The sequence below is a fragment of the Physella acuta genome, unplaced genomic scaffold (assembly GCF_028476545.2).
Source record: "Physella acuta isolate Inbredline_101_S28 unplaced genomic scaffold, ASM2847654v3 ptg000874l, whole genome shotgun sequence".
Lineage (NCBI taxonomy): Eukaryota > Metazoa > Mollusca > Gastropoda > Physidae > Physella > Physella acuta.
In genome coordinates this window covers 23872-36944 of record NW_026732391.1, presented here as the reverse complement: position 1 = coordinate 36944, position 13073 = coordinate 23872, and the positions used below count along the sequence as shown (strand labels likewise).

Below are 13073 nucleotides of genomic sequence, written 5' to 3'. Positions count from 1 at the left end.
TAATGACATTTCATATATAAGTATTATATCAAATTTGTAGTTTTGTTTCAACTTTTCTGCTATTTCCAGTAACCGGAAGTGGTATAGATAGATCAACGAAATTTCAAGTATAAGTAAAAGATATAATCCAGTTCTATGCCTTCCTTCAAATTTTGAGTAATTTCCGTTTACCGGAAGTAGTACTTTACGCTATTTCCAATTTCTCAAAATACGCATATGAGTTTATAAAGTAGGCCTACTAATATTCCGCACTATTATGCACACATTGTTTGCAATTCACTGGCTGCGCAATTCTTTTTTCTACAAGATTCTATTCTATTTTTAAAAGTTATATAAGTATATACGAGAAAGTTTCGGGGAGATCTCCCGCTTTATTTAAATTGGCCCCATTTTGTAATTCTATAATGCTGGGGTGTTTTCATACCCCTCCCCCCCTCCCCCCCATGCACAATACAAAAATGGTACCTGCTGGTGAAGTTTTAAAAAGACTTTCTTGGAAAACGCCTTCTCACAGAACTGGCAGTTGTGGGGGTTCTCGTCAGTGACCCCGATAACAAAGGGGACGCTCTTGGGGTCCAGTCCGTCCAGTTCGGGACAGTCGAGGTCAGTGGCGCCACCCCCACCGGCGTCAACAGAAGAGGTGGACTGGGAGGACGGGGAGGCGGACCTGGTCGAGTTGGTCTCACTCAGCAGCCAGTTGCTCTTCGTGTCTGTGGAGGGAACATGCGGTGGTGTTATGGGGAACATTCGTCTTATGGGGAACATTCGGTGGTCTTATGGGGAACATTCGGTGGTCTTATGGGGAACATTCGTCTTATGGGGAACATTCAGTGGTCTTATGGGGAACACTCGGTGGTGTTATGGGGAACATTCGTCTTATGGGGAACATTCGGTGGTCTTATGGGGAACATTCGTCTTATGGGGAACATTCAGTGGTGTTATGGGGAACATTCGTCTAGTGGGGAACATTCGTCTTATGGGGAACATTTGTCTTATGGGGAACATTCAATGGTCTTATTGGGGAACAATCGGGGATAGTATGGGGAACATTGGTCTTATGGGGAACAATCGGTGGACTAATGGGGAACATTCGGGGATGGTATGGGGAACAATTGACGCAGTTATAAGGGACACTAAGTGACGCTACAGTGGGAACACGAGTGGAATTAAAGGGGAACAATTTATTAAAAAAAAATACTGGCAACAATCCAGCTACATTAACTGCTAAAAAATTTTGTTTGAAAAATCTTTGTGATATTTTAAGGTAGGTTTGTTTTTGTGATATTTTAAGGTAGGTTTGTTTTTGCACCAACCCTTTAGTCATCCGTTTTTTAAATCCCGCCCCTGAGACGACCCCTCTAGACAGAGGCGTAGAGAGGGGCGGGGGGGGGGGGACACATGTCCCCGGGCGCCGACTTTAGGAGGCGCCAAAATGGGTTGGAAAAATAAATTGAAAGGTTGAGGGGTGGTGCAGGTCGAAATCTTGAGGGGGGTGCAAATCGAAAGTTTGTCCCTGGGCGCCGGGAAGGGTCGCTACGCCTCTGCCTCTAGAGATCCCTGGTGCAACTTTCTATTCTATTGTGTTGGATGTGTTCAACGCGACACATCCTGCACGGTCGAGATAAAACCGACGTGACTGTTCATGCACCTCACACTTTTAAAGATACGTTCTAGAACGGCCATTAGCCTGAACGAATTACTTGGCTTAATTTAAATCGTGTTGGGGGGGGGGGGGGGGAATCGTCATCTACCTTGTCGGTGACGTCACATGACGCTAAAATTACGGCTTGTTTTTTCCCTTTCATGCTCGCGTCACTTTTAACTTGCTCACATGTTTGTAACGGCGTGGTCACGCTGTAGAACGCGCGAGTGCTAATCCGAAAACCTCGAGTTCGGATCCCTTGCTCGAGTACGAAGCAGCTGGCCATTTGTTGGTGTGTTTAGTCCAACATTTGTTTCGGTGTGTTTAGTCCAACATTTGTTTCGGTGTGTTTAGTCCAACATTTGTTTCGGTGTGTTTAGTCCAACATTTGTTTCGGTGTGTTTAGTCCAACATTTGTTTCGGTGTGTTTAGTCCAACATTTGTTTCGGTGTGTTTAGTCCAACATTTGTTTCGGTGTGTTTAGTCCAACATTTGTTTCGGTGTGTTTAGTCCAACATTTGTTTCGGTGTGTTTAGTCCAACATTTGTTTCGGTGTGTTTAGTCCAACATTTGTTTCGGTGTGTTTAGTCCAACATTTGTTTCGGTGTGTTTAGTCCAACATTTGTTTCGGTGTGTTTAGTCCAACATTTGTTTCGGTGTGTTTAGTCCAACATTTGTTTCGGTGTGTTTAGTCCAACATTTGTTTCGGTGTGTTTAGTCCAACATTTGTTTCGGTGTGTTTAGTCCAACATTTGTTTCGGTGTGTTTAGTCCAACATTTGTTTCGGTGTGTTTAGTCCAACATTTGTTTCGGTGTGTTTAGTCCAACATTTGTTTCGGTGTGTTTAGTCCAACATTTGTTTCGGTGTGTTTAGTCCAACATTTGTTTCGGTGTGTTTAGTCCAACATTTGTTTCGGTGTGTTTAGTCCAACATTTGTTTCGGTGTGTTTAGTCCAACATTTGTTTCGGTGTGTTTAGTCCAACATTTGTTTCGGTGTGTTTAGTCCAACATTTGTTTCGGTGTGTTTAGTCCAACATTTGTTTCGGTGTGTTTAGTCCAACATTTGTTTCGGTGTGTTTAGTCCAACATTTGTTTCGGTGTGTTTAGTCCAACATTTGTTTCGGTGTGTTTAGTCCAACATTTGTTTCGGTGTGTTTAGTCCAACATTTGTTTCGGTGTGTTTAGTCCAACATTTGTTTCGGTGTGTTTAGTCCAACATTTGTTTCGGTGTGTTTAGTCCAACATTTGTTTCGGTGTGTTTAGTCCAACATTTGTTTCGGTGTGTTTAGTCCAACATTTGTTTCGGTGTGTTTAGTCCAACATTTGTTTCGGTGTGTTTAGTCCAACATTTGTTTCGGTGTGTTTAGTCCAACATTTGTTTCGGTGTGTTTAGTCCAACATTTGTTTCGGTGTGTTTAGTCCAACATTTGTTTCGGTGTGTTTAGTCCAACATTTGTTTCGGTGTGTTTAGTCCAACATTTGTTTCGGTGTGTTTAGTCCAACATTTGTTTCGGTGTGTTTAGTCCAACATTTGTTTCGGTGTGTTTAGTCCAACATTTGTTTCGGTGTGTTTAGTCCAACATTTGTTTCGGTGTGTTTAGTCCAACATTTGTTTCGGTGTGTTTAGTCCAACATTTGTTTCGGTGTGTTTAGTCCAACATTTGTTTCGGTGTGTTTAGTCCAACATTTGTTTCGGTGTGTTTAGTCCAACATTTGTTTCGGTGTGTTTAGTCCAACATTTGTTTCGGTGTGTTTAGTCCAACATTTGTTTCGGTGTGTTTAGTCCAACATTTGTTTCGGTGTGTTTAGTCCAACATTTGTTTCGGTGTGTTTAGTCCAACATTTATTGGCACATCTACCCCGGGACACGGCTGGTTTACGTTCTACAACTTATCTGTCGCCCCCTACCCCCCCCCCTCCGGGACACCGCTGGGTAGGGTCTATCCCTGTTGAATCTTTCATGAAGACCTAAAATACGATGAATAATCCCGCCATTTGTTTTCGATACATCAATACCCAGACAAGACAGTTCTCCATACCCGGCTCTGTGTGAACCTCTAAGCCAGAAAATCCATTATAAGCAGACATTTGCACCGAAATAAAAGATACCCCGTGGGGTAAACCCCCACCCCTACCGCCCCTATACACCTCCTCAACACCCCACCCTCCCGCCTAGCTCACTACCCAGTCAACATTTCAAAAAAACAAAATGGCCTCCCAGGGGAGCTAAGCGTGCAGCCAGCGTAATTACGTCCCTGGCACCAGAGCCCCAGTACACCTGCTGGGGTCAGAATGAGTACAGTCCCCTGAGTCGCTGCCTGCTGAATATGCAATCAAGATCCACCAGGCCGCACCCCCGCTGAGGCCAGCCAATCACAGACGCCCTCCCCTGGGGCTGCTCCCTGGGGCGCACCAAAGTCTCGGTGCCAATCTCTCAGCATTACCGCCCCAATTTCATGGACTCCGGCCCGAGCTACTTTACCCCCGGGCTGGGACTTGCAGCTAATGTAACGGCCAGTCTGGTAAACACGTCCAAATCTAGACAACAAACACACGGACAAATAACCGGACAAATGGCCCGGACAAATAAACAACCGGATAATACTAGTCCAGGACAATTTTGTTCAAGAAGATCACACAGTCATAGAGCGGGTGTGTTGTCCTTGTCTAGCTGTAAAAGTTGTCCTTGTCTAGCTGTAAAAGTTGTCCTTGTCTAGCTGTAAAAGTTGACCTTGTATGGCTGTAAAAGTTGTCCTTGTCTAGCTGTAAAAGTTGACCTTGTCTAGCTGTAAAGGTTGTCCTTGTCTAGCTGTAAAAGTTGACCTTGTATGGCTGTAAAAGTTGACCTTGTATGACTGTAAAAGTTGACCTTGTATGGCTGTAAAAGTTGACCTTGTATGGCTGTTAAAGAAGATCCAACTGGCTTCTCAAGTCCGCTGAAGGAGGGCAGCAGACAAGATTATGTCGGACCATAAATCTTGATCCAGCATCAGATGGGATTAGCACTCTAGCGCTATTGTCTCCAGGATAATCCCAAAATCTTCTGGTCTCCGGTGCCCAACAAATGTCTGATTCGGCTGACTTATGATGTGGAGCTTTCTACCGTCTCCCTAATGTGGAGCTTTCTACCGTCTCCCTAATGTGGAGCTTTCTACCGTCTCCCTAATGTGGAGCTTTCTACCGTCTCCCTAATGTGGAGCTTTCTACCGTCTCCCTAATGTGGAGCTTTCTACCGTCTCCCTAATGTGGAGCTTTCTACCGTCTCCCTAATGTGGAGCTTTCTACCGTCTCCGTCTCCCTAATGTGGAGCTTTCTACCGTCTCCCTAATGTGGAGCTTTCTACCGTCTCCCTAATGTGGAGCTTTCTACCGTCTCCCTAATGTGGAGCTTTCTACCGTCTCCCTAATGTGGAGCTTTCTACCGTCTCCCTAATGTGGAGCTTTCTACCGTCTCCCTAATGTGGAGCTTTCTACCGTCTCCCTAATGTGGAGCTTTCTACCGTCTCCCTAATGTGGCGCTTTCTACCGTCTCCGTCTCCCTAATGTGGAGCTTTCTACCGTCTCCCTAATGTGGAGCTTTCTACCGTCTCCCTAATGTGGAGCTTTCTACCGTCTCCCTAATGTGGAGCTTTCTACCGTCTCCCTAATGTGGAGCTTTCTACCGTCTCCCTAATGTGGAGCTTTCTACCGTCTCCCTAATGTGGAGCTTTCTACCGTCTCCCTAATGTGGCGCTTTCTACCGTCTCCGTCTCCCTAATGTGGAGCTTTCTACCGTCTCCCTAATGTGGAGCTTTCTACCGTCTCCCTAATGTGGAGCTTTCTACCGTCTCCCTAATGTGGAGCTTTCTACCGTCTCCCTAATGTGGAGCTTTCTACCGTCTCCCTAATGTGGAGCTTTCTACCGTCTCCCTAATGTGGAGCTTTCTACCGTCTCCCTAATGTGGAGCTTTCTACCGTCTCCCTAATGTGGAGCTTTCTACCGTCTCCCTAATGTGGAGCTTTCTACCGTCTCCCTAATGTGGAGCTTTCTACCGTCTTCCTAATGTGGAGCTTTCTACCGTCTCCCTAATGTGGCGCTTTCTACCGTCTCCGTCTCCCTAATGTGGAGCTTTCTACCGTCTCCCTAATGTGGAGCTTTCTACCGTCTCCCTAATGTGGAGCTTTCTACCGTCTTCCTAATGTGGAGCTTTCTACCGTCTCCCTAATGTGGAGCTTTCTACCGTCTCCCTAATGTGGAGCTTTCTACCGTCTCCCTAATGTGGAGCTTTCTACCGTCTCCCTAATGTGGCGCTTTCTACCGTCTCCGTCTCTCTAATGTGGAGCTTTCTACCGTCTCCCTAATGTGGAGCTTTCTACCGTCTCCCTAATGTGGAGCTTTCTACCGTCTCCCTAATGTGGAGCTTTCTACCGTCTCCCTAATGTGGTGCTTTCTACCGTCTCCCTAATGTGGCGCTTTCTACCGTCTCCGTCTAACTAATGTGGAGCTTTCTACCGTCTCCCTAATGTGGAGCTTTCTACCGTCTCCCTAATGTGGAGCTTTCTACCGTCTCCCTAATGTGGAGCTTTCTACCGTCTCCCTAATGTGGAGCTTTCTACCGTCTCCCTAATGTGGAGCTTTCTACCGTCTCCCTAATGTGGAGCTTTCTACCGTCTCCCTAATGTGGAGCTTTCTACCGTCTCCCTAATGTGGAGCTTTCTACCGTCTCCCTAATGTGGCGCTTTCTACCGTCTCCGTCTCTCTAATGTGGAGCTTTCTACCGTCTCCCTAATGTGGAGCTTTCTACCGTCTCCCTAATGTGGAGCTTTCTACCGTCTCCCTAATGTGGAGCTTTCTACCGTCTCCCTAATGTGGAGCTTTCTACCGTCTCCCTAATGTGGAGCTTTCTACCGTCTCCCTAATGTGGAGCTTTCTACCGTCTCCCTAATGTGGCGCTTTCTACCGTCTCCGTCTCTCTAATGTGGAGCTTTCTACCGTCTCCCTAATGTGGAGCTTTCCACCGTCTCCCTAATGTGGAGCTTTCTACCGTCTCCCTAATGTGGAGCTTTCTACCGTCTCCCTAATGTGGAGCTTTCTACCGTCTCCCTAATGTGGAGCTTTCTACCGTCTCCCTAATGTGGAGCTTTCTACCGTCTCCCTAATGTGGAGCTTTCTACCGTCTCCCGGCGCCCGGGGACAAACTTTTCGATTTGCCCCCCCCCCCCCCCCCCCATTTCAAGATTTCGATTTGCACCCCCCCCCTCAAACTTTCGATTTGCACCCCCCCCCCCTCAAACTTTCGATTTGCACCCCCCTCAACCTTTCAATTTATTGTTCCAACCCATTTTGGCGCCCCCTAAGGTCGTCGCCCGGGGACATGTCTCCCCCCCCCCCCGTCCCCCTCCCCTCGCTACGCTACTGTTCTACCGTCTTCCTATGCGGTACTTTCAATCTGCCTGATGATAACTTTATATTAAACAAAAGGCCTTTCTATTAAACGTTTCAAATACATCTGAGCACGCACACACAAACACACAGAGACCTGCGCGCGCACACAAAGATAAACACAGCGAGCGACCGTTTCCTGTGTATTTTGTCTGTGTAGAATTACAATGGTAAACGTAAAATATAATGCTAATGGTGGTAAAACTTTCCTACCTCCTCATTAAGTGAGCTCTAACGAGAGTTGACTGTCAAGGGAGATAATCGCATTAGGTTTTATATGTTTGACTTGAATAATAAATATTGAAATCCGGTGTAATCACCTCGTTTTGAAACATCTTTAATGGCCGGAGGACGTGAACTTCGACCTCTCTTGGGTTGAATTATTTATTCAAATGTGGGTTATCAATTCAAGCCTATGGGTTATTACAAATTTCAACCATACGTTTTACTGTTGGGGTGAGGGGGGGACTAGAATTTTCTAGGGGAGGGTGTGAACAATAATTAAACTCTACTTTCCCTTGGCATTTTTTCCTATTTAGTCAGGGGGAGAAGAGTTTCTTTTAGGCATCTCTTCGCCTCCCCCCAAGAACGTCTTACCGAAACCCGCTCATTTACTTTTTCGAGTGCATCCCGCCCCTGAAGCCCCAGCAACCACCCCCCCCCCCGGGTCACCCTGCCCCCCCCCCCACGACACCATACACACAAACAGCAACCCCCGTCACCCTGCCCCCCCCCCCCCCCCCCATGACACCATACACACACATACAACAACCACCAAGACACTAACCCACTAGCCTCCATTCATTATGTCCCCGTAGAAAGAAACAAATTATGCTGATCCTATATGCCACTGTATGGCTTTGTTTTATTACACTCTCGCGGGGCGAACTCTCACGAGATTTCATGTTTTTATATTGTTATGAATGACGCAGACTGAAAAAACTAACACATGACGTCATCAGAAAAAACTTTTTTGTTTTCCTTAATCTATGCCATCAAAAAACTCTCATGAACGTAATGAAGCTTAGATTCATGAAAGATGCAGCACAATTTTATAATTTATATAAAGCTTAGATTTATGCAGCACAACTTTATAAAGCTTAGATTCATGCACACAGCTTTATAAAGCTTAGATTCATTTAGCACAACTGTATAAAGCTTAGATTAATGCACACAACTTTATGAAGCTTAGATGTATGCACACAACTTTATAAAGCTTAGATTCATTTAGCACAACTTTATAATATAAAGCTTAGATTCATGAAAGATGCACACAACTTTATAACGCTTAGATTTATGCAGCACAACTTTATAAAGCTTAGATTTATGCAGCAAAACTTTATAAAGCTTAGATTCATGCACACAACTTTATAAAGCTTAGATTCATGAAACGTGCAACTAAAACAATTTCTTTGATGTTGTAGTTGTTTCTAAACTCTGATCATGAAATTAACGGCTTCATTTTTTAAAATGTTGAGGCAAGTATCGATTTCTTGTTTTCAATGGTTAAAAATATTAGCGCGAGTAAAAAAAAATGTCGGGTATTGATTGGTCCAAGCACCAGCAGGATGGCTTATTTAAAGTTTTAAGAGTCAACACACACACCGAGGCCTCCCAGGGGAGACTCTACAATTCCTGTAACCATAGCAACGAGATTCCCGAGGGATGAAGGGCTTGGCTGGCACTCATCAGAGCCAGGGTCCTCCTGGGACCCCGTAGACTTCCGGGACAGTGTTGCTTGTTAGAGAGGGGGGGGGGGAGGTAGGGGATAAGTTTGCATGTTAGAGAGGGGTGGGGAGGTAGGGGACAAGTTTGCTTGTTAGAGAGGGGGGGGAGGTAGGGGACAAGTTTGCTTGTTAGAGAGGGGGGGGGAGGTAGGGAGGGGACAAGTTTGCTTGTTAGAGAGGGGTGGGGAGGTAGGTAGGGAGGGGACAAGTTTGCTTGTTAGAGAGGGGGGGGGGAGGTAGGGGACAAGTTTCCTTGTTAGAGAGGGGGGGGGGGAGGTAGGGAGGGGACAAGTTTGCTTGTTAGAGAGGGGTGGGGAGGTAGGTAGGGAGGGGACAAGTTTGCTTGTTAGAGAGACATGGACAACCTACTCGCTGCTTACTGGGGGTAGGGGGGGTAGGGGGGAGGTAGGGATGGGACAATGACAATGTTATTTGTTAGAGAGGGGGGAGGTAGGGATGGGACAATGTTGTTTGTTAGAGAGGGGGGGGGGAGGTAGGGAGGTAGGGAGGGGACAATGTTGTTTGTTAGAGAGCTCTGGACAACCTACTCGCTACTTATTGGTGGGGGGTGAGAGGTGGGGGGGGGCAATTTTGCTTGTTAGAGAGACATGGACAACTCGCTTCTTACTGGGGTGGGGGGGGGACAATGTTGTTTGTTAGCTCTGGATAACCTACTCGCTACTTACTGATGGGAGGGGATGGGGAAGATGGAACAATGTTGTTTGTTAGCTCTGGACAACCTACTCGCTACTTACTGATCGGAGGGGATGGGGAGGGGGGGGGGAAGATGGGCCAATGTTGTTTGTTAGAGAGACCACATAACCCCGCCCACTCAAACCCCACAGCTCCACCCCACATCAACACCACACTTAACACCCACAATACCCGACACCACCACAAAAATCCCCTCAACACCTCACAGCATCCACACCATATCCACCTGCACAACACCCCTACAAAAACCCACCCCCACACCACCCCACACCATCCCGGCACCACCATTCCCACACACCCAGACACCCCCACACCCCCCCCCCGACACCCCCACACACACACACCACCCCAGCAGCTCACCTGTGTCCAGACAACAGTCCAGGTTCCTGTGGTCCATGAACTGATCCAGGCTGTGGAACTGCGCATGACAAGCCTCGCACTTCATCACCTGCGCTTTGGACACGAGGTCGGCGTCAGGCTTCACGTCAACACAGTCAGCAGACGACACGTCTTGTTCAGGCGGGGGAGTGTCTGCCACGTCAGCAGGTTTGTTGGAGTTGTGGTCAACCTGCTCATCCTGGCCGCTTGCCACACGTGCTAGAACTAGAACAAGACGGGACATGCTTGAGGCGGCCCAGACACAACCTATCACCAACCTATCACCCAACCTGTCACCAACCTATCACCAACCTGTCATCAACCTATCACCAACCTATCACCCAACCTATCACCTAACCTGTCACCAACCTATCACCAACCTATTACCTCACCCAACCTATCACCTAACCTGTCACCAACCTATCACCAACCTATCACCCACGCGGCCCAGGTGCCTATTTAAACTCGGCATATCCAAAGCTGATGGAGTGTTGTAAAACTGACCGCTCTAAGAAAATACCTCTAACAGCTGCTCGCGTGCCTACCTGTAACAGTTGCTCGCGTGCCTACCTGTAACAGTTGCTCGCGTGCCTACCTGTAACAGTTGCTCGCGTGCCTACCTGTAACAGTTGCTCGCGTGCCTACCTGTAACAGTTGCTCGCGTGCCTACCTGTAACAGTTGCTCGCGTGCCTACCTGTAACAGTTGCTCGCGTGCCTACCTGTAACAGTTGCTCGCGTGCCTACCTGTAACAGTTGCTCGCGTGCCTACCTGTAACAGTTGCTCGCGTGCCTACCTGTAACAGTTGCTCGCGTGCCTACCTGTAACAGTTGCTCGCGTGCCTACCTGTAACAGTTGCTCGCGTGCCTACCTCTAACAGTTGCTCGCGTGCCTACCTGTAACAGTTGCTCGCGTGCCTACCTGTAACAGCTGCTCGCGTGCCTACCTGTAACAGTTTAACGGCAGCACACAACTGAGGCGAATGTGATAAGTGTGACGATTGTGACGACTGAATTTAAGGCCGCAATTGAACATTGACACAACTAAAGAACATTGACACAACTACGGAACATTGACACAACTTAAGGACATAGACTCAACTAAAGAACATTGACACAACTACGGAACATTGACACAACTACGGAACATTGACACAGCTACGGAACATTGACACAACTACGGAACATTGACACAACTACGGAACATTGAAACAACTAAAAAACATTGACACAACTACGGAACATTGACACAACTACGGAACATTGACACAACTACGGAACATTGACACAACTACGGAACATTGACACAACTAAAGAACATTGACACAACTACGGAACATTGACACAACTACGGAACATTGACACAACTAAAGAACATTAACACAAGTAATAGTGATGGGCGGAGCGAGGAACTGACAGGGCGACCTTCCAAGCTTACCGTCAATTTTGTCCTGAGCTGTTCCTTCCTGCGAGTATGTGTCCCGCAGCATTCCATGGCTCTCATCGACTGGCTCTTCAGCTGTCAAGACAATAGGAAAATACCGTCAAACTTTGGAGCCATGGGGGTGGGAGCCATGGGGTGTGAGTACATGGCAGGTGTGTGAGGTGAGTACATGGCAGGTGTGTGAGGTGAGTACATGACAGGTGTGTGAGGTTAGTACATGGCAGGTGTATGAGGTGAGTACATGGCAGGTGTGTGAGGTGAGTACATGGCAGGTGTGTGAGTACATGGCAGGTGTGTGAGGTGAGTACATGGCAGGTGTGTGAGGTGAGTACATGGCAGGTGTGTGAGGTGAGTACATGGCAGGTGTGTGAGATGAGTACATGGCAGGTGTGTGAGTACATGGCAGGTGTGTGAGTACATGGCAGGTGTGTGAGGTGAGTACATGGCAGGTGTGTGAGTACATGGCTGGTGTGTGAGTACATGGCAGGTGTGTGAGGTGAATACATGGCAGGTTGTGAGGTGAGTACATGGCAGGTGTGTGAGGTGAGTACATGGCAGGTTGTGAGGTGAGTACATGGCAGGTGTGTGAGTACATGGCAGGTGTGTGAGGTGAGTACATGACAGGTGTGTGAGTACATGGCAGGTGTGTGAGTACATGGCAGGTGTGTGAGTACATGGCAGGTGTGTGAGGTGAGTACATGGCAGGTGTGTGAGTACATGGCAGGTGTGTGAGGTGAGTACATGGCAGGTGTGTGAGGTGAGTACATGACAGGTGTGTGAGTACATGGCAGGTGTGTGAGGTGAGTACATGGCAGGTGTGTGAGGTGAGTACATGGCAGGTGTGTGAGGTGAGTACATGGCAGGTGTGTGAGTACATGGCAGGTGTGTGAGTACATGGCAGGTGTGTGAGTACATGGCAGGTGTGTGAGTACATGGCAGGTGTGTGAGGTGAGTACATGGCAGGTGTGTGAGGTGAGTACATGGCAGGTGTGTGAGGTGAGTACATGGCAGGTGTGTGAGTACATGGCAGGTGTGTGAGGTGAGTACATGGCAGGTGTGTGAGGTGAGTACATGGCAGGTGTGTGAGGTGAGTACATGGCAGGTGTGTGAGGTGAGTACATGGCAGGTGTGTGAGGTGAGTACATGGCAGGTGTTTGAGGTGAGTACATGGCAGGTGTGTGAGTACATGGCAGGTGTGTGAGGTGAGTACATGGCAGGTGTGTGAGGTGAGTACATGGCAGGTGTGTGAGTACATGGCAGGTGTGTGAGTACATGGCAGGTGTTTGAGTACATGGCAGGTGTGTGAGTACATGGCAGGTGTGTGAGGTGTGTACATGGAAGGTGTGTGAGTACATGGCAGGTGTGTGAGGTGAATACATGGCAGGTGTGTGAGGTGAGTACATGGTAGGTGTGTGAGTACATGGCAGGTGTGTGAGGTGAATACATGGCAGGTGTGTGAGTACATGGCAGGTGTATGAGGTGAGTACATGGCAGATGTGTGAGTACATGGCAGGTGTGTGAGTACATGGCAGGTGTGTGAGGTGAGTACATGGCAGATGTGTGAGTACATGGCAGGTGGGTGAGGTGAGTACATGGCAGGTGTGTGAGGTGAGTACATGGCAGGTGGGTGAGGTGAGTACATGGCAGGTGTGTGAGGTGAGTACATGGCAGGTGTGTGAGGTGTGTACATGGTAGGTGTGTGAGGTGAGTACATGGCAGGTGTGTGAGGTGAGTACATGTCAGGTGTG

The 13073-nt window shown here is 47.7% G+C and overlaps 1 protein-coding gene across 2 annotated transcripts in view; it reads right to left on the bottom strand.

Annotated features, from left to right (window-relative positions):
* LOC131952464 (zinc finger protein 423) overlaps nt 1–13073 on the bottom strand; it is a 44877-nt gene that overhangs the window by 19443 nt on the left and 12361 nt on the right. For both annotated transcript variants that reach the window (XM_059315138.1, XM_059315139.1), the window contains 3 exons: nt 11320–11400; nt 9866–10108; nt 466–710 (listed from right to left, as the gene is read on the bottom strand). In XM_059315138.1, coding sequence (XP_059171121.1) covers nt 466–710; nt 9866–10108; nt 11320–11400 — 569 coding nt within the window. The remainder of the gene's footprint in view (nt 1–465; nt 711–9865; nt 10109–11319; nt 11401–13073) is intronic.